We start from the raw sequence: 22,479 nt of genomic DNA, 5'->3' as shown, positions 1-22,479 counted from the left end.
CATCAGCAACAATTTAAAAAAGCTGCTGTGAGAATGCAATAACACAGCAGAGATGATTCCTCCATCGGTTTCAATTGTGTGGAGGAGAAGGAGAGAAGGAGACGGAGAGAAGGAGAGAAGGAGAGAAGGAGAAGAAGAAACCCCTGATCCATATACAACAATCATTTGTGTAGCGACTGTATGATAAATTAATTATAACGGTTGTTACACAATACTAAAGATGTGATGCTTACTATGCTCTGTACAGTACTGCGGCCACTTGTATATCTTTAGTAGAACACATCTCTTACCTGGGCAACATCTTCAAGCTTGTTCCACTTGACAGACAGCAGTAGTTTAGGGAGTGAACAGGGGAAATTTTCTCTACAGTCGTACCGCAAGGTCCAGATTAGATCCTTCTCATTCTCACACAGCTGGCAAAGTGGATCCCTCTCCATGATCTCCTTCAGCTCAATGTTAAATTTCTTTCCTCCACGACCCTGAAAAAATGTACACAGATTGAACGCCATCAGCTCAAGATCACTGTAAATGAAAAGCTTGATCTAGCTCTCCCTCCAAAGCCCCAAACCTAATCTAGAAACCCACCACACACTCCTCCCTGATGCTTACTTTCACCTGTCCATCAGTGGTAGCCTTCTTCAGTGTTTACATTCTCTGATTCAAAGTTTTATTCTGCACCCGCTGAGCTTGTGCAATAACTACCTGTAGACTTACATTGAACGTTAGTCTAAACACGAGAGGTGCTAGGAGTACAGTTCAATTTAGGCATATGGAAAGTCACTGTGCAGTCATGGCCATTTCCAGGGAAGATTTCAAGCAGGTGGATTCAAACAATGGAAGAGGTCACTGCCGTCAGGGACAAGTAAGCGAGCACCCAGCTGGGGCATGAAGTGAGGTTCTACATTAAATAAGGTTAGGAGGCCAAGGAGAATTTGTTAGCAAACTTCTCCATTAAAAATTAACCTGTTATCTAAACAAGTCCTCATCGGACCATTCATTTCAACAAAAATCTTCCCGCAAAATTATATGTGCATTCAGCATATTTTAGAAAGGTTATTGGACCTGTAAAAAAAGTCTCCCTTGTGTAGACATCCAAAAGCTCGGAGACTGCTGCTGGGTGCCACCATCATGGATTTGATGTCAGCAGCTTCAAACTCAGAGCTGTCACCAGTGGTGACCTGTCCATAGGGGGTGCATAGGCTCCCCCCCCCCCCCCCCAAACAGTAAAAAGAAAATTAAAAATGTTTTAAAAGGCTTGGCGCTCACAGTCCACTCAGCTGTGTTAGGAAAGCGAATGACTATTCGCTTTCTTAACACTGACCAACCTCTCCGCCAATCAGGTGCTTGGGTCTGTTACCTGTCCGGATTGGCTGAAACAGGCGCCGCTATTGGACGCCTATCAGGAGGCAGGAGACACATGAAGGACCCCGCTCATCGCCCACTGATGACAAGGGTAAGTGCCAGGCAGACGGTGGGCAGGGGGCACACTGGCAGCATTTGATGGGCAGTTGGGCACAGTGGCTGCGTTTGATGGCACAGTGGCTCAATAGATTATTTTTTTCCAAAATCTTTTCATTTTGCCCCCCCCCCCCCCAAAAAAAAATTTTGAGCACCAGCTGCCACTGACTGTCACTCAAATGCCACTCTATAGGATTAACTTTTGCTGCTACACCAGCAGAGCTAGGGCTAGGCTTTGCTAGAGAAATGACTGGTCAATTTTCCTGCAATTTCAAAAGAACATTGCAGTTAGTAAAAAATAAATTGTATTTTCTACATAGAGGATTTTACACAAAAAGTTTAGCTCGGGAGCATTGTTTAGCAGCAAGTTTCCAACATTCAGCCCCTTTGGTTACTGACAGTCTGTTGATTAAAAACTTATATTTGGCTAACTTTATATTCAAGAAAAAAAAAAAAAACACCTCAACAGGGACCCCAAAATGCAGGTAAAAACAAATAAAAATTGGCTTTGTAAAAGCTTACTTGCAAGTTACCCAATACAAAACCACCAACAACCCCCAGCACACACTGTGGTCTGCTGTCAATGAATTAATGTCAAGATTATCAACAACTTTATTCTCAGCATATTCAATCATAGATTACAATCAAAAATTTCCACTAGGTGGCAGAGTAGCACTAGTAACAAAAAGTGACATCAACAAATGCATTTTTTTCTCTATACAGGCCATTATTTTATAATCTCAGTGCTTTGCTGGAAGCTGAAACCACAGAGTGTGAGGTTTACCGGGAAACGTCTCATGAATTTTATAACCCTAACATCCAGGCAGCCCAAACCAAATTAGCTGCCATGTGGTAAAATACTAAATCTTCATAACTTAGGCGTACAGTGCAGAAGACTAAAGTTTGGATTGTACGTGGGAACAAATTAGCATTTGCACAATAACTGCATACAAAATGACGGAATCATTGAACAACTGTGCGTTTTTCATCAAAACTATTCTATTTCTATAAAGGAACCTTATAATAAAAGAAAATATTAGGGCTGATACTGCTGACCTCCTAAAAATACCACCTACCTGGTGGTTTCTGGTGTCAATACTTTCTGGGTTGCTTACCCAGAACAAGCCTGCGGTTTGGAAAGTGAAATCAGAACTCCTAATCCCAATACTTTTTCCAGCACAGTGCTCCTGAAGTGCTCATGACGTGTGCTCAAGTATCACAGCCAGGCTTTCAAAAGCAGAGGTCAGCAATGGAAGCCTCTGCATTCTCTTGGTAAAGGTTTCCTTTACAATACCAGATTTGGTTAAAGGAATGGTGTATGGCTTTTTCTACCCTGATATCCATCCCTTGAACATAACAGTTTTAGTTTGGTAACTAATAAAACTTAAGCCTGAACGCCTTAGCAGGAGTTTGTGGAATGAAAGTGTCAGTAGAGCCCATTATTTATTAACTATTCTAGTGTACCATTAAACATTTCATGTATTAACAACCACGAGACTCAGCAAGACACAAAACTAAAACAGAATCCTGCAAAAGAGAACACAGGACTGACTGACCCCTGCAGGAACATATACTCCCCTAAAGCAGGGGTTTGATGAAGCGAACATGCGTGAGGGCCGACTATTTTGCCTGGCATTCTTTAAACCCCTTAAAATTCGGTCTGTGTGTTTGTCCGAGCACTAATACACTGCCCAACAAGAATTCTCTTGCCTTTGTGGCTGTGTGTGGTGAAGAGATGAGCTTGGGCCTGTTATTTGGATATACTATATTTATCGGATTATAACACGCACCTTTACTTTAAAAAGGAAGTTTCAGGAAAAAAATCTTAAAAAACTTTACATAAAAAGATCTTTAAAGCAAAATAAGGGTCAGAGCCAATCAATGCAGCCTAATCAGTGCCATGAATGCAGCCTCACCATTGCCATCAATGCAGCCTGATTCATGCCCATCTGCAGCCTTGGAGGAGACAGGGAGGGGGTGGGACAAGTGCTAACAGACATACAGGAGAAACTCCAGTTTTCTCTGTGGCCTCTTTAATAGAAAGTCCCACTTCCTATGATGGACAGAACAGTCATCCAATGGCAGCACAGGAGACAGGACTTCCTTTTACAGAGGTCACCATGTAAACAGGAAATACTCCTGTATTACGGCACTTGTCCCTCCCCCTCCCTGTCCCCTCCAAGGCAGCCACCATATATATTTTGTGGCCCCTAGTGCTCTGGGATTTGTTGGGGGCTACAAAAGATATACATGTCCATATCACCAGGCGGGCCATCCGAAACCGGAACACGGGCCACGATTGGCCCGAAGGCCGGACTTTGGACATGCCTGCCCTAAAGGAACACAGGACACTGCTGGTTTAACTTCCTAAGACAGTAACAGAGCAAACTGCTGAAATACGTAAAGAAAAAGAAAGTACAGATGTTATGTCAAAAGTATGATATCAGAGTTTAACGTGTTCTCTAGAAGATTAAAGCTGAATTCTGGGGTAAACAAACACTGTCTAAATACATTCATGTGTATTCTTACTTGAAACTTGGTGTACTTTGTGAATTTCCTTTAGATCTGTGCAGTAATCTGTAATAAAGACCAGTCCATGCAGCTCCCCCCCCCAGTCTTGTATCCACCCCCTCCTGTAGTTTTCTTCGGCAGCCTGTAGTAGATGGGCCCTCCCACAGCTCTGTTCAATGCACAGCCCATTGAAAAGGTCACTGCTACTTTTTCAAGGTATTATCTGTGTTTGCAAAGGCATTTGGTGCATACAGAGTGGATTTATATCATTTGAGACTACTGAGGAATACATTTAAATATATGTTTTTTGTGCACAGAGTTCAGCTTTGATGTGTGGACATGACCAGATTTTTTCTCTCTACTGAGTTCCTTGGCATATTTTATTACATTGTGCTTCTCAGTAGCACAAACTGCAGGACATTACCTACCTGAAGAAATAGGCAACTCAATAGGCAACTCATTTTACCCAGCTAAATCAGCAGGCAGGGTACCATGTGATGACTGGTCATCACTTTTAAGGTGCTGGGAAGGACCCCTCCCACTGTCACCTATGGCAGTCCCTGGGCTTTCCCATTCCTCTGGTTGGGACGCTTTCCCACAGAGGAGATGAGGAACATTTATTTCCTGTTCTCATCTGTGACAAATGAAGCTGGAAGGGATGAGGATTTTGTCATTGCCGGTTTCAGAGCCATTATTCCCTGGCTATTACAGCTAACAAAACAGCTAGCTAAACATGATCTATATTTAATCAGCTGCTTTGAAGGGTAAAGACATCAGGGGTCTAATAAACCCCTGATGTCTCCATAAAGGAGTATATGCTGCGTACGTCAGAGTGAGAATAATTCTAGGGCCTGCATTCACAATCAACTCTAAACAGATAATCTGTAAAGCTTTTTAGGTACTGTAGTCAGTCGCCATTTCACAGGCATGCACAATTTTAAAATGTTGACATGTTTAGTATCTATTTACATGACATATCATCTTATACTTTAGCAAAAAATTGTGTATTTGTGCGTAATAAAAATAATTTAAGTGTATTTTTTCCTGAATAATTTGCTTTCAATAAAAGGCCGCACAAATATCTTGTGACAAAAAAAATGCAACGGCCACCATTTTATTCTCCAGTGCCTCTGCTTTAAGAAAATATAGAATGAAAAAAATGCTTATGGTTCACTTGTATGTGAAAAATGTAAACATTCCCCTAGGCAGCTAGTGATAGAAAGCAACGTCTCAAAAAAAATTATATAAAACTCACTTGGGTACAGGGTTTCATAAGCGAACAATTGTCAAACTATCACAGCCCTAAAAGCTGAAAAAATAGCCTGGTAATGAAGGGGAATTTCAGGCTGGTATTTAAGTGGTTAAAACCCCAAAATAGTATAGAATTTTCTGAAAGCAGAAACACGATATTTGCACAACGGTTTATCAATCACAAATTTTCTGTAAAAAAGAAAGCCAATTTTAGTGAACTTGGGCTGCAAATCCAATCTAATTTCCACCTTTTCTCCATCATACCAGCTATTGGGGTTCTAGGTTGCTTTTATACGTTTGTATTGAAATCAAGTGTCCTGAAACTTACCACCATACTCAGACTGTCACTTTGTCTTGCAATCTCTGCAGCTTTTTCAAGTATCTGCTCAAAAAAAATACTTCAGATTAGAAGCTGTACCTGTACACATTCATATCTATATGGGTCACAGAAGTACATTAACTCCTGACAATACTTAATACAAAAGACTGATATACAACTGATGTTGCTTAGTTTTATTGATCTTATTTGAGGAGTGTAGTGTTCCTTTAAATAATTTCTCAGTCCACTCGCTCAGGCTGCATTCACACTACAGCGTTTTGAATCACGGACAGATCTGCCCACGATTTGACAGCACTGATGCGTGAACGTCAAAATGCGAAACTCCCATTTGAGATGTCATTCATTTGACATTCGTTTTATTGTGCCACTATCGCGCAATAAAACATTCTAGAATCGCAGCAACCCGCATCATGGGACACGTCGCCCCAAAGTAGCTCCTGAACTCTTTTTGGGTAGCATGTGTCCCGCGATGTGGGTTTCCACGATTACAGCACGTTTTATTGTGCGACAATCCTGCACCACAATTTGAGGTGTCATTCATATGAATGGCATCTTAAATACGAGTTCCGCATTTTGTCATTCACACATCAGCGCTGTCAAATCGCAGGCAGATCCGCAGTAGATTTGCCCACAATTCAAACACTATAGTGTGAATGCAGCCTCAAGCATGTCATGAAGCACAACACGAATGCAGTGGGTGAGGCAGATATTCCGTAAAAGGTACAAAGTAATCCATGCAAAACAGAATGGAAATATTTCCTTTAAGAGTCACTTCCCAGCTGCCTAAAGTGGTTCCAATTCCCAACGGCGCCCCTGCTGTCAAATTTGACAAGGGAGTGCAGCCAAGCAGTGCTGCCTGTTTCCAGAGGCACAGGCAATGTGTCATGGGAATCAAGCCAGCATGAGTGCCCCAATAGAAAAAATCTTTTTAAAAACGGGGCACTCACTGAAGAGAAGGAGACAAAAGCGCTGGCAGGGTCCTCCAGAAGAAAAGGATTGAAGCTGCTCTGTGCAAAAGCAATACACGAAGCAGTCAGTACGAGTACTTGTGCAAATGCTCCGATACCTGAAACCGGTACCTTTGCAGTGCGATTTGAGCCCATACAAAATTATTGGGCTCAAATCGCACTGCAAAGAATCAAATGTGATTTCTGTCCGAATCACATGCGGTTTCCTGGACAGTTCCAGTGAGAACCCAGCCTTGTCATAGCGTCTTCACCCACTGGGCAGAGTGCAGAAAGACAGCAACCCAATTTTGGATAGAGTAAGGGAGGGTTAAAAAAACTTTTTTTTTTCGTCATCTGTGTCTCATTGCGGAGATTTCTCTTCACATGCTGTCTCATAGTCAAACAAGAAGTGAGAGGAAATCCCTGAAAATTTAAGTAATTCCTTGGGGACCCCCAGGTGACCCAAATTAGTGTCCCCATTGGAAGGTTTCCTCTTTATTACCTTTCTGAGGACAACCCTAAATTTGGGATTTTTTTTACTTTCACTGACAGTAAACAGGACAAATGGAGAGGATGAATCTCCTTAAGCAATAAAAATGGACAAGCATTTTAATGCCTCTCCACTTTATCCAAAACTAAATGTTTTGGTTTTAGTTATACTTTAACCACTTCCATCCCAGCGTATTGTCAAATGACGTCTGCACATCGGATGAGCGGGCATCAGCTGACGTCCTCCGCTTTCCGCCAATATAGGGGGCGTGCCCGCTGGGCACCCACGATCGCTCCTGACAGAGCAGGAACGTGGACACACTCGACAGCAGTGGTGGGTCAATCGAGCATGAAACGATCTTCCAAAACGCTTCCAACTGTTTTTCATCAAAGTCTTGAATGAGATCACCGCTGCCTGGGGATGCCGATGTGAGGAGGGCTCTCAGAGGAGAGGAAAGAAAAAAGCTTCAAGACTTTGATGAAAAACAGTTGGAAGCAAATGAAATGCCCTTACTGTGACAACTTATCACCGACCCTTTTGGACACGGATGCAGGTATAGGCCATCTTATCTGCAGGAGTCCTGGGTGGAGAGTCCGTTTTGGAAGATCATTTCATGCTCGATTGACCCACCTCCGCTGGCGAGTGTGTCCACGTTTTGGGGTAAGAGTGTGTCTGTCTCTGGACATTCTCAGCTGGTTTGTTCAACAGGGCAATGCCTGCGTCTTAAGTAATATTGATCATAGTAACCGAGTATATAAAGAAATGTAGTGGGTTATTGAAAATGGGGGCTACAGGTTTATGGGAAGAGTGCAGGGGCAATCTTTTACAGCTCATATCCCACAAATAGCATGGGAGAGCCAAGGGCATAATATAACATTGTAGCGTCTCAGGGGGATCCATGGTATTAGATTCATTGTAAGAAGGGCAATTGCTGATTTTCTATCCCTAGTATGTGTACGTAATATGAGCTGACACACACACACAGCTGTTCATTCTGTAGCCTCTCTTGTGCCCCAATTGGCAGGAAAAAGAAAGCCAATTAACGGCACAGTTACAGCAGCCAGTCAGAGACACTGTACTGAACTGCAGGAAGAGCTGCAATGTATTCTGGGACATGCCGTTCCCTCACAAAACTGCCCTATAGACTGGTATACAGGGAGAAACTACAAAGTCCTGGATGCCCTGCACAAAAAGGAGCTGAGGACTCCATTGTGTCCAGAGGGAAAGTCAGTTACAATGAGGCAGTAAAGGAGATCATAACCTGTAGGAGAGATGCTGTCTCAGATTATCTCCCCGCGCAATTCAGGCATCCACCACCAGTAGGGACATCCAGCCTGAGAGAGGGGGATTCCAGGTGCATATCAAGGACACACCTGCACCGACAATGAAGTGTTCCAGTGTGAGGCGACTAGACGGGTCACCAAGAAAGCCTGCTGTTCCAGGACATTCGTTTGGGCATGGATCACAGGATTTGGTGAGAGGGCATTTTAACCATCTGCAGGGAACAGAGTAATTGCACCATAGGAGGAGTATAAACACTGTTTACAGACATCGTTGCTGGTAGTCGTCTTGCTGACACTTGTAGTACCACAGAGATAAGGTCATCAATTTCTGGTACATTGTATACAGACATCATTGTCCTCATCTTGCCGAGGAGCATCCTGCCCATTTCACTTGATGAACTGGGCCAGCTGTGTTGTTTGGGCCCGCTATAGGGGAGTTTAAGTGCACCAATGAAAATGGCTAGTTGAAGACATCAAATCTTATCTTTTCCCCAAAAGGACTAAAGCTACTAGTGCCATACAGATACACACATACACGCATTCAGAGCTCTGCATATGCATGGGGTGTGTGGGACAGTTTATCTAAAAAGTCATTACCTGTTGACTTGTATAGAGTGTTTAAGGTTGGGCCTGTGGTGTCAGGGGACAGGAGAGAGAGGCCTGATACAAAGGGAGTCATTCCTCTGCTCCCTTCCTGCCTGGACTCAGAGCTAACCTGAGTAAAGATACCCAATCCAATTTAAAAAGTGTCATATTGTGCCATTTGAGTGTGCCTCTGCTCTTGGTTCTTGGTCTCAGGTTTGGAATCCTCTGAGAGCAGCTTGAATATAGCAGCTCTTAAATCTCAGTTATTACTCTCTAGTTGATTACTTGACTATATACCGTTACCGCCTGTCATCTTTCCACAGAAATATTGCAGTAAAGACAATTTCTGTGTTTTATCATAACGTGTGTGTTTCTCATTGGTCACTGCACTTACACTATTGCCAGGTGTCCCAGAGGGGGCTGAAACTGTTATTAGGGTTGAGAGGCAGAGTAAGGGGCTGAACATACAAAAGCAGCTCCTTTGGGGATATCGCTACATATATGTCATTAGTGTGGCGTTTTCTGACTGCACCTGCACAGATAGAAGAAATCTGACCCTCTGCGGAGGTCCAACAGCCCCTTTTTTAGATGCTACCATGGCAACCACCTGCTGTGGAAGCGAAAGTTACAGGTGGTCCTTTCTTCAGCAAAAGGGTAATGTGCCCTTAAGATTCTGGCTGTGGCTTCCGGCCTAGAGAGCAGTTGAAGCCTGTGGGCTAAATTTACATCTGGCCAGTGGCCATGCTGCTGCAATCTGTCCATGACCACCACACACACAGCGACAGCTGCTCAGACTGCGGCCAAGTAGTCCTCAAAAATAATCCCTAAAAAGGGACAAAAAAAAAACACCCAAGGAGGGGTTCCCAAAGGGACAATGAGACTGCTAAATAAGCACCTTCCACTCTCTAATGATTCAATACAGTTGTTGCAGTAATGCAGGTGTGGCCAAGGTCTCCTCCCTAGTTTCCAGAAGGGTTGTAGCACCAGACAAAATACATGGTAGCAAGCATAGCTTCCACACCGTTCCTTTCCAGAGGGGAGAAACGCAACACATCAAACAGGTAGAGAGGACAATGGAGGGAGACCCTCAACTTATGAGTTTGTCCAGGCAAGGATCATAAGGGACCGCCAGGAAGAGGAGTAGTACACATCCACCAGGAGCAGTAATCAAAAAAATCCAAAAGTAATCAAATTGGTTAGGTGGCAGAGTGGTGTAGTGGTTAGCACTTTCACCTAGCAGCAAAAAGGGTCACTAGTTCAAAACCCGACCACAACATCATCTGCCTGGAGTTTGCATGTTCTCCCTGTCCTTGTGTGGGTTTCCTCCGGATACCCCCCGGTTTCCTCCCACACTCTAAAGACATGCTGGTAGGTTATTTGGATCCTGTCTAAAAATATTGGCCCTAGTATATGTATGACTGTGTGTTAGGGACCTTAGGTTGTAAGCTCCTTTAGGGTAGGGACTGATGTGAATGTACAATGTATATGTAAAAGCGCTGTGTAAATTGACAGCGCTATACAAGTACCTGAAATAAAATTAGCTGTAATTATTCTAATATAAATGCAGCATATCTCAAATCAATAAAAAAGGGTGTTAATACTGAACAGTACTCATACAAAAAAGAGCAAATTTTTCACTAAACCAGGTGAATGCTGCACTGCATAGGACACTGAACACCATAAAAAGGAAAAGAGAAGAACTGAATATACTTACTTTATCAAAAAGAGGGTAATAAATACTGATTTTAGGGTACTCCGTGAACTTTATGTGCAGAGCAGTAGCATTATCAGGAAAAGGATTGGTGCGGACAGTTCCCATTGGATTCAGCATTTCTTCAAGTTCATCTAAAAGGGTATTGAGAAATGATTTAATTCATGTAAACAAGGCATTAAATGTACATATCTGCAAACTTTTCTTACCAGGAAATGAAGACCAGCTATTCAGGACATGTTCACCTGTCTTCAGCTGCCCTTTGTAATCAAACACCATAGTGTTCACCCAAGCAACAGGGGAGTGCTGTGAAGGACACACCATTGGTTAGCAGGGCTAAAACATATCTGTGTAGCTTTAGATATTAATGACACAATTACATAAATACAAAAAAAACAAAACAAAAAAAAACCCGTAATTTCCTGTAGGGGACAGCCCAAAAGTGGTAATTTAGTTTAACCTCCCTAGCGGTGATCCGAGTCTGGCTCAGGCTGGGATTTTAGTACCATAATCGGTAACCCATCACTGGATACAGGGAGGACACAGGGAGAAGTTACTTACCTTGTTCCCTGGATTCAGCGACGTCCTCCGCGCTGTGTGATCAAGCTTTCCTCCGCTCGATTCACACAGTGCCCGAATACCACCGAGCTCCGTTCCCTGCGACGTTACGACGCACGGGAGCGGAGATCGGCGCCAAATTCAAAAAAGTTAAAACACACACAGTACTGTAATCTAAGGCCGCGTACACACGCGCGGACTGTTTGCCCAACCTTGTTCGTCAAACAGTTTCGGCAAACAGTCCGCTCAAAATTTGCATGAGCGGACTTGCCCACACACGAGCGGACTGTTTGACGAACAAGGTTGGGCAAACAGTTCGCTCAACTTTTGAAATGAACGGACTCGCCCACGTAAGGAGGAGGCAAATCCGCCCATTTCGAGCGCGTGTACAGGTAGGCGGGGCCCGCGAAGGAGACGTCGCGGGCTCCGCCGCCTGGAATGGGCTTAAAGGGGAACCCCAACGCCGAAAAAAATCGGCGTGGGGGTTCCCCCAAAGTCCACACCAGACCCTTGTCCGAGCACGCTACCCGGCCGGCCAGGAAAGGGGGGCGAGCGAGCGTGCCCCCCCTCCTGAGCCGTACCAGGCCGCGTGCCCTCAACATGGGGGGGTGCCTTGGGGAAGGGGGGGCCGCGCGGCCCCCCCACCCCAAAGCACCTTGTCCCCATGTTGATGAGGACAAGGGCCTCTTCCCGACAACCCTGGCCGTTGGTTGTCGGGGTCTGCGGGCGGGGGGCTTATCGGAATCCGGGAGCCCCCTTTAAGAAGGGGGCCCCTGGATACCGGCCCCCCACCCTATGTGAATGAGTATGGGGTACAATGTACCCCTACCCATTCACCTGTGAAATAAAGTACAAAAAAAAACACAACACAGGGAAAAAATATTTTATTGCACAGCTCCGGGGGTCTTCCGTCTTCGGGGGTCTTCTCGCCGGACTCCTCCGCTATCTGTGTGTAGCTCTTTTACTAGCGGAGGAGTCCGGCTTTCTTCCTCCCCGCCGCCGGCCTCTTCTCCCGACTTCGGGGGTCTTGTCCCCCTCTTCGGTTCTTCTGCCGGGCCACCGCGCCTTCTTGTAGCTCTTTTACAGGCGGTGGCCCGGTCTTCTGTCGCCGCTGTCGTCGCCGCCGCCGCCGCCGCCTTCCGTTCTTGTTCTTCTTCTTGTTCTTCTTCTTCTTCTCCTGGAGATGTTGACTCGACGAGCTCTCCGGCCGGAATGCCAGAGCCGCGCTGTGCGGTCACTTATATAGTGACAATGGGGCGGTGTCACATGGTATATGTCACATGGGTTGGTCACATGGTGACCCCGCCCCCTTACGATGTCATAGTCCCCATGTGACATCAACCCATGTGACCAACCCATGTGACATATACCATGTGACACCGCCCCATTGTCACTATATAAGTGACCGCACAGCGCGGCTCTGGCATTCCGGCCGGAGAGATCGTCGAGTCAACATCTCCAGGAGAAGAAGAAGAAGAACAAGAAGAAGAACAAGAACGGAAGGCGGCGGCGACAGCGGCGACAGAAGACCGGGCCACCGCCTGTAAAAGAGCTACAAGAAGGCGCGGTGGCCCGGCAGAAGAACCGAAGAGGGGGACAAGACCCCCGAAGTCGGGAGAAAAGGCCGGCGGCGGGGAGGAAGAAAGCCGGACTCCTCCGCTAGTAAAAGAGCTACACACAGATAGCGGAGGAGTCCGGCGAGAAGACCCCCGAAGACGGAAGACCCCCGGAGCTGTGCAATAAAATATTTTTTCTCGTGTGTTGTGTTTTTTTTTGTACTTTATTTCACAGGTGAATGGGTAGGGGTACATTGTACCCCATACTCATTCACATAGGGTGGGGGGCCGGTATCCGGGGGCCCCCTTCTTAAAGGGGGCTCCCGGATTCCGATAAGCCCCCCGCCCGCAGACCCCGACAACCAACGGCCAGGGTTGTCGGGAAGAGGCCCTTGTCCTCATCAACATGGGGACAAGGTGCTTTGGGGTGGGGGGGCCGCGCGGCCCCCCCTTCCCCAAGGCACCCCCCCATGTTGAGGGCACGCGGCCTGGTACGGCTCAGGAGGGGGGGCGCGCTCGCTCGCCCCCCTTTCCTGGCCGGCCGGGTAGCGTGCTCGGACAAGGGTCTGGTGTGGACTTTGGGGGAACCCCCACGCCGATTTTTTTCGGCGTTGGGGTTCCCCTTTAAGCCCATTCCAGGCGGCGGAGCCCGCGACGTCTCCTTCGCGGGCCCCGCCTACCTGTACACGCGCTCGAAATGGGCGGACTTTCCGAGCGGGAACAGTCCGCTCATTTCGAAAGTACAGCGGACAAGCCCACACACGGGCGGACTGTTCGCTCAAACACAGTTTCAGCGGACAGTTTTTCGGAATTTCCGAAAGACTTTGTCCGTCCAACTGTCCGCTGAAACTGTCCGCTGAAAGCCCACACACGAGCGGACTGTCCGCCCAAACACTGTTCAGCGGACAAGGTTGGGCGAACAGTCCGCCCGTGTGTACGCGGCCTTACAGATTACAGTACTGTATAAAAAAAATAGACACCCCTTTGTCCCTAGTGGTCTGTGCAATGCCCTGCATGCACTTTTATATTATAAATACAGTTTTTTCTGCCTGGAATTTGGAGATTGCCCATAGCAACCAAAAAGTGTCCATTTATGTCAAAAGTGATTTTAGACCAACTAGAAAACAGCGATAATAAATTATAATCACTTGCAGAATTGAGCGATAGCGATTTGTGGGGAAATTCCTCATCAAACACTAAATCTAATGATAGCGACAATTCTGCAAATGAGCAAATTTCAGTGTTTTTGGATTTGATTACATTGAATAATTTTTATTATTATTTATTATATTATAAACTTTATCATACCCGGGATGTCTGCTAGACTCTGGTTTGAACACATTTAAGAGTTATTTCTAAGAATTATAGGACTACAATATAAAACGCCAAATTTCCATTCAAAATAATTGTACCACTTTCAGCGCCTAAAACCAGAACTAATCATACAGCCAGGGAGGTTAAGTAATTCTGAAAATAATATTTTCCGTTGCTGAGGGCATCACATGGGTTTGTTTACAAAACAAACCAGCCAACTTAGCCTCCACTATGCCTAGTGCAGCGTTAGTGCCCGTTCACACTACCGCGACTTGTCAGGCGACTTAGCCGCCTGACAAGTCGCGCTCCGTTCTGTACTATGGAACCGTTCTAATAGGAGCGACTCAAGTCGCTCCGACTTAGAAAAAGGTTCCTGTAGTATTTTCGGGGCGACTTCAGGCGACTTGCATTGACTTCTATACAGAAGTCATTTTGCAAGTCGCCGCTGAAGTCGTGTGCAGGTCGCGTCTGAGTCGCGCTGCAAGTCGCTTCGCCCCTGTGTGAACGGGCACTTAGAGTGATATACTTTAGAGCGTGCAACTGGAAAGAACATGACAGCTGCAAAATCGATATGAAGCATTTTTTTTTGTTTGTTGATTTCCCCTTTTTATTCGTTGAACTAGATGGACTTGTGTTTTTTTTTTCAACCAGACTAACTACAACAGGGAGGTGAAATACTTGCCTACCTGCGTGTAGCACCCCCTCACTGAGCCAATAGGCAAAGGAAAGGACACATAAAAACAGGCCGTGTTCTCTGACATGTTCTTCACAAAAAAACTCAGAAAATTCAAATTTAAAAGGGTTTTGCACTTTAAAATAAACTAAAAGGTGGTGGAATATTTAAAATGTTATGTGCCAATAATGAAAAGTGTTTACTTATCTACAAATCCCTATGCCCACTGATAGAAAGGCTTCTGTCTGTAAGGTCCCTATGGGTTTCCAGCATAAGCCGCTACAAATAATCGATGGCTACTAGTCCCTGTGTTTTTGTTGCGGACTCCAGGGGACCACTGCTGTGTCAAAAGAACTTTTAACTCACATAACTGACGCAAACACTTCCTCCTATCAATTTGTAATCTCATTGTTGAACATGGATTAAGATATTTGCGAATATAATAGCAAACAGATATCGCAAGGTTATAAAAAGGTTATTAAAACTGAACTAAAAAAATAATGAGGTTTATGCATTTATTAAAAAAAAAAAATTGTAAACCTCTGCTGAAAGAACCTAAAATTGATTTAGTATCGAGCTCTTGTAATCCCCAGTACAGGAGAGCTCTGATAAGGGAAACCAGTCAGAAAAACAAAAAAAAAACAAAAACAAACACACACCACATTAAAATCATACGGTATGTTTTCATTAAAATAATTCTAAAAACTAGTTGAAATATCTGGATTTTACTTGCAATACCCTGTATAGCCGAATTCATACTAGGTTGAAATAACACAAGGAACCAGCCCAGTTGTGCTGTGGTGCTAACACAGAACATGCGGACAGGAGGAAAGGGCAGAATGATATAGATGAGTTAATCAGTGTGATGCTTCTCCGTCAGTGCCCAATCTCAGGCAGGGGGCAGGAGCAAGACCTTAGCTGTATTTAACAGCAGAGAAAAGTCAGAAGGCCAGGTTGGATGTATTGTCGGGTGTATAACGTTTAGGAATTAATGGGCTAAAACTATGCATTTTTCGGTTTCTCTGAAATTCAGCTTTATCCTTATAAACCCATCTGATGCACTTTAGGTTCCAACCGTCACCTGATGCAGTCATGCGATTAAAAGCTGGTAGACAATCCTAATACTTTACCTTGGAGTCCCGCTGGTATTTTTCACACAAATTTACTGCGATGATTGGGACTTGCTTACTGCCATACCTAAGCCACCCAGTCATTGAAATATACCCTATATTGTCAAAAGTATTGGGACACCTGCTTTTACGTGAACTTTAATGGCATCTTGGTTTTAGTCCGTAAGGTTCAATATTGAGTTGACCCACCCTTTACAGTTATAACAGCTTCAACTCTTCTGGGAAGGCTGAGCACAAGGTTTAAGAGTGTGTTTGACAGAACCCACTGTCACTGTGTTTTGTAGGGGGCTGTGGGCTGGCTTCCTACCCACAGACTATGGCCCAGCAGAGAATGAGAGACTTGGGGACAAAATGGCATTGGGATAATGTAATGAGGTCTCTATATAAGTTGCATCCCTTCTCTCCCATCCTCCCCCTCTTGTTATTGTGTTAAATTATGTTAGGTCTTGACAAAAGGACAAAAGGTGTGGAGACACATACCAGCGGGGGATCTGTAAGGAGCTACCTGCTTATCATAATTCCCTTGTGTGTTTCAGCTGTAGTTTGTATGAATGTACAAGTGTCGAGTTCCATTGGTTCTTATTTGTCCCCTACCCCCTATATGACAAGTCTAAGGGGAGTGTCCCTAACTGTGTTTAAAGGTGTACGTTTTGTACTTAAAGCGGAGGTTCACACAAAAATGTGTCGGGGGGGGGGGTGCAGATACCTGTATAATACAGGTATCTGCACCCACTTCCAGATATAGACTCCCGCGGGAGTCATGCCCCTTCTCTTTACCCCCTGCTGTGTTCTGGGAAACACAGGTCCCAGAACACAGTGGGGACCAGCGAGGACGCAGAGCACGACTCGTGCATGCGCAGTTGGGAACCGGGAAGTGAGGCCGCAATGGTTCACTTCCCGATTCCCTCACTGAGGTTGGCGGCGGGGGCAGCCGAGCGATTGCTTAGCTGCCGACATTGCGGGCACCCTGGACAGATAAGTGTTCATTTATTAAAAGTCAGCAGCTGCAGTATTTGTAGCTGCTGGCTTTTAATATATTTTTTTGATTGAACCCCCGCTTTAACAGTTTATGTTCTGCATGTTTAACCATCAACATCTGTGTGGTTTGCCTCGTGATTGGGGGTTAAGGGGTGGTTATGGTGAGTTTGCCAGCTGTGGGTGCGTTTGGAGTGCAGGAGACACAGGTCTGGCAGAGATGCCCACCAGGGGTATTCAAGATTCATCACAGTGTCTATGGGAATGTTTGACCATTCTTCCTGAAGTGCATTTGTGAGGTCAGAAACTGATGTTGGATGGGAAGGCCTGGCTGATAATCTCAGGTCTAATTCATCCCAAAGGTGTTCTATTGGGTTGAGGTCAGGACTCTGTACAGGCCAGTCAAGTTCCTCCACCCCAAACTTGCTCATCCATGTCTTTATGAACCTTTCTTTATGCACTGGTCCAAATCATTTGGTGGAGGAGGGGATTATGGTTTGGGGTTGTTTTTCAGGGGTTGGGCTTGGCCTCTTCGTTACAGTGAAGGGAACTCGGCGTCAGAATACCAAGACATTTTGGACAATGTCATGCTCCCAGCATTGTGGGAACAGTTTGGGGATGGCCCGTCCTGTTCAAACATGACTGCCACATCAGTGCACAAAGCAAGGTCCATAAAGACATGAATGAATGAGTTCGGGGTGAGGGAACTTGACTGGCCTGCACAGAGTCCTGACCTCAACCCGATAGAACACTTTTAGTATAAATTAGAGCAGAGACTGCCAGCCAGGCTGTCTTGTCCAACATCAGTGCCTGACCTCACAAATGTGCTTCTGGAAGAATGGTCAAACATTCCCATAGAAGCACTCCTAAAGCTGATGCAAAGGGTGGGCCAACTCAATATTAAACCTTACAGACTAAGACTGGCATGCCATTAAAGTTCATGCGTGTAAAGGCAGGCGCCCCAATACATTTTATACACATAGTATATGTTTGCATCATCTCTGTTTTATCAGGCTGTGTAAAGTACCAACCTGCTCAATTCATGCATTGTATCCTTTGCTCATTTAAATGCTTTAGCTCTATCCTATTCTCCAGTGACAACTAATGTCAGCCAATTAAATGCACAGTAGGAAATCCAATCACATAAACAACTGGGTAGTCTTATTACTGTGTTACAATCTCATTTCATGGCTACTGTATTAGACTGGCCATAGATAAAGTGATTGGACATGCAAGGACAAGCGACTGATCAAATATTTTTCCAATTATTTTCACAAAAATGTATGCTCGGATCGTTCAGACATCCCCCTTATCTCATGAAGGGAAACAGAAAAATGGTTTCCAAGACTGAATGGCTAGTGTTCTGTGTAGCTCTGCTTGCATCCACAGCATCTCAGTCTGATCTACCTGAAATCAACCAGACAGGAGCTTTGGGGGGAATAAAGATGTGTTACCAAGGCTGTTAAAAAGGAGACGTTCACGAACGCACTCATCAGCAGACTAAGTCCAAACAATCATTGGCACTTCTCCATAATTTGACTGAGAGACGGGAAGAGTTGAAATCTCTTATGCATTTAGATCAGAAACAAACCCATCTCGTGGCCCAAAGAGTTCCTCGGCAACTATGGTGTATGATACTCCAAAAATTGGCCAGGAGTTTAGAGAGTTCTATCAACCTCTTTATCATGTTCAACATTCTATCACCGATAGGGAGGCTAAGTCGAAACCAATTAGGGACTACTTGAACCGCTCTAACCTACCTAGACTGCCCCTAGAGACTCTGTCCTCGCTGGAGGGCAAGCTTACCACCGGGGAGTTGCATAGTGCTCTGAAGGCTATGGCCCATGGTAAGGCACCAGGACCCGATGGTTTCATGGTAGCCTACTACCGCTCCTATGCAGACATTTTAATTCCCCGCCTGACCAGTTATGTCAATGTGACCTGACGGTGGTGGGCTCCGTCCAGAGACTACCCATGCACATATCACAGTCATACCTAAAACTGGGAAAGATCCCTGTGCTTGTGGGAGCTACCGCCCCATTTCACTATTGAATATCGACACCAAGATATATGTCTAAGCCATCACAAATCGCCTGCTCCCCCTGATCCCACAGTGGATATCACAAGACCAGATAAGCTTCATCCCGGGCAGGGAAGCCCGAGATAATTCCCTTCGCACCCTATCTTTAATGGCACATATACGCAGAACCTCCCAGCCCACCCTCTTACTTTCCACTGATGCTGAAAAAGGGTTTGATAGAGTGGACTGGGAGTTTCTCATGGCAACGCTATCTTACCTGGGAATTAATGCTCCCTTACTCTCCCAAATTTCCGCGCTCTACTACCAACCCACGGCCCAATTGTGAATCAATGGAACGCCGAGTGACCTCTTCACTTTATATAATGGCACACGCCAGGGTTGCCCCCTCTCCCCAATTTTATTTGTGCTCTCCCTGGAACCCTTCCTCTCAATTGCCAATTGCCAAAACCCGAGTATCCATGGGATAGTTGTAGCCCACACGGAACACAAATATGCTGCATACGCAGATGATATTTTATTCTACATACAACAGCCCCTAATAACCCTCCCAAACCTTATGTCTGAATTCTCAACATATAGTACTATCTCTAACTTTAAGATCATCCCCCTCGCGTATTGCCAAACATTTGAAACAGACCTTTACTTTTAACGGTCAGGCAAAGAAAATTAAATATCTAGGCATCCATCTCACACCAATCCCGGCCACTCTCTCATACAAACTTCATACCCCTTCTCAATACAATCCATGTAGACATGCAGAAATGGACCCAACTTGCCCACTCCTGGTTGGGGAGGATTGGGGTGGTTAAAATGAACCTGCTACCTAGGGCACCATTTATGTCCCAAATGATACCATATGGAATCCCAATAGGTTTCTTCACGATACTTAATTCCATTAAAAAAAACAGACTTCCTAGGTCCCTGCTTATTAGAGCCAAAAGAGAAGGCGGCCTGGCATTACCAGACTTCAGGCTCTATTTTCGTTCAATAATATTGGCCAGGCTCTCAGATTGGAAATATTGCAGACACTAAGCTATGGGTTACGCTGGAAATGGTACTCAGCGGTACTGACCTCCCAACGCAAATGTGGATACCAAAGAAGCACAGAAGCCTATCAACTGACACATCTCCACTTACTCACTCATCTCTTATGGTATGGGACTCTATGTAGGGCCCACAGCTGGCCATATAATTCACCCCTGCTGCCCTTGACGGAACATAATTAATTTTCCACCAGGGAACATGGACTCCAGGCCTCACACTTGGCACTTGGGGTCAAAAACCCTTTTACATCAGGTCATGGGCCCATCGGGTGTACTCTCATTAAACACCATAATAAAGGACTCCCCCATTTCCCACATGGATCAATGGAAACATCGACAACTGGCTGCCTTTATTAATTCTCTACCGAAACCTCTGAGATCCTTAATGGACTTGACACCTTTGGAAACTGCGCTGAGACCCAACCAATAGAGAAGCCCATATCCTATTTCCATCATGCTCTGATCTCGCGATCCTCTACCAAAACCCCTGTGTTTATCCGCAAATGGGAACTTTACCTTCACAAGGAACTGACCCCGGTCCAAAAAACCGACATCCTCACCTTGACCCATACGTCCTCTGGGGCCTCAAAAATGGTGAGCTACAAACTCCTGGCCAGATGGCATTACACCCCCGTACTGTTACACAAAGTTTTCCCACAAATTTCCCCCTTGTGTTGGAGAGACTGTGTAGAGAGGGCAACCCATGCCCATATTTGGTGGTATTGCCCAAGGATACAACCATTCTGGCTTACAATTCTTTATTGGATTAAAGAAATCCAAGGCTGGGAAGTTCCCAATGATCCGTGGTTTGTTCTTTTTCATTGCTCAGATAAACCAGTGGGGCCATACAAAAGATCAGCGATGCCCCATCTACTTAACGCTGCTAAGACCCTTATTTCACAATTTTGGAAGACAAGGACCATACCGACCTTACGCCGATGCTTATTATAAAATTTATGTTTATCGCATGGAGCACATGACCCTCCCCCTTAGGGGCAAAGCTGAACTTGCAAAAAAGATATGGTCCGGCTGGTTTGCCTTCAAATATACCACTGTCTATGTTGAAATTATGTCTCAATCTGTGTAGTATGCTATTAAAAAGCTATGTTAACGTATTTAGACCGAGGCGGAAGCACCCCCCCTCCCCTTCCTCTTTCCCTATCCTTCACCTCTCTTCCGCTCACTCTTCTCTACATTTCTCTTTACTTTTTATTGTAATAATGAAAAAGAGGCATACTTTACTCTGGAGCATTCGTAGAGGTGGCGTCAATATGTTTGTCTCTAAAGGGTTGCCCATATAACGGGTCCAGTTATGCGGTTTTCCATAATGCCTCCCTGATTTTCTTAAGGGAGCTATGATTTTTCATTGTTGGAGGCTGTACTCTCCCTTTATGTCTGCAACCTTCATGTACTTTATAATGGATACTGTCTATTCTATATTAAATGTATGTTCCTCTTTTCTCTAATAAATATTGATTAACCACTTGGGATCCGCGCTATTGCCAAATGACGGCATTAGCGCGGATCTACTTTTCCGGGACTACGTCTATTGACGTCGTCCCGGGTACGAGCGGCCTGCGCGCGCCCTGAGGGGCGCGCGCGGCGCGCTCTGTGATCGGCGAGTCCGTGAGACTCGCCTGATCACCGATCCGTGCAAGGGGTCAATCCCGACCCCTTATCACGTGATCAGCTGTCAGCCAATGACAGCTGATCATGTGATAGAACGGAGCCGGTAATCGGCTATTATTCCTCCTCGCGCTGACAGCGCGAGGAGAGAAAAAAAAAGCCGATCACGGCCAGCAATACAGCTGACCACCTGCCCCCTGCCAGTGCCCACCTGCCCACCGCAGTGCCATCCTGAATAAAAGTAAGTTCCCCCACATCAGTGCCACCCACAGTGCCCATAGTGCCCACAGTGCCACCCACAGTGCCATCCAGCAGTGCCACCAACAGTGCCACCCACAGTGCCCACAATGTGCCTCAAAGGTGCTGCACCCCAGTGCCGCCCATCAGTGGCCAGCAGTGCCGCCCATCAGTGCCCAGCAGTGCCGCCCATCAGAGCCACCTATCAGTGCCCATCAGTCCCATCTATCAGTGGTACCTATCAGTGCCCATCCGTGCCACCCATCCGTGCCACTTATCCGTGCCACCCATCCATGCCATCTTATCTGTGCCCATCTTTGCCCATCAGTGCCGCCTTATCTGTGCCCATCGGTGCCGCCTTATCTGTGCCTATTAGTGCCGCCTTAACTATGCCTATCAGTGCCCACCAGTGCAGCCTATCAGTGCCCACCAATGCAGCCCATCAGTGCCCACCAATGCAGCCCATCAGTGCCCACCAATGCAGCCCATCAGTGCCCACCAATGCAGCCCATCAGTGCCCACCAATGCAGCCCATCAGTGCCCACCAATGCAGCCCATCAGTGCCCACCAATGCAGCCCATCAGTGCCCACCAATGCAGCCCATCAGTGCCCACCAATGCAGCCCATCAGTGCCGCCTAATCAGCGCACTTCAATGAAGGAGAAAAATGACCCGTTTGCAAAATTTTATAACAAACTATTAAAACATGATTTTTTTTTTTTTTTTTGCATCTTTTTTTGTTTGTTTAGCA

General features: G+C 45.7%; 1 protein-coding gene across 4 annotated transcripts in view; it reads right to left on the bottom strand.

Annotated features, from left to right (window-relative positions):
- PIK3CB (phosphatidylinositol-4,5-bisphosphate 3-kinase catalytic subunit beta) overlaps nt 1-22,479 on the bottom strand; it is a 252,409-nt gene that overhangs the window by 54,507 nt on the left and 175,423 nt on the right. For all 4 annotated transcript variants that reach the window (XM_077488321.1, XM_077488319.1, XM_077488320.1 and 1 more), the window contains 4 exons: nt 10,786-10,882; nt 10,580-10,710; nt 5,549-5,602; nt 291-479 (listed from right to left, as the gene is read on the bottom strand). In XM_077488321.1, coding sequence (XP_077344447.1) covers nt 291-479; nt 5,549-5,602; nt 10,580-10,710; nt 10,786-10,882 — 471 coding nt within the window. The remainder of the gene's footprint in view (nt 1-290; nt 480-5,548; nt 5,603-10,579; nt 10,711-10,785; nt 10,883-22,479) is intronic.

The sequence above is a fragment of the Lithobates pipiens genome, unplaced genomic scaffold (assembly GCF_037356315.1).
Source record: "Lithobates pipiens isolate NorthernLeopardFrog02 unplaced genomic scaffold, aLitPip1_a1.2 Scaffold_18, whole genome shotgun sequence".
NCBI lineage: Eukaryota > Metazoa > Chordata > Amphibia > Anura > Ranidae > Lithobates > Lithobates pipiens.
Note: the sequence above shows the minus strand (reverse complement) of the source record. Positions and strands in the feature narration are given on the sequence as shown.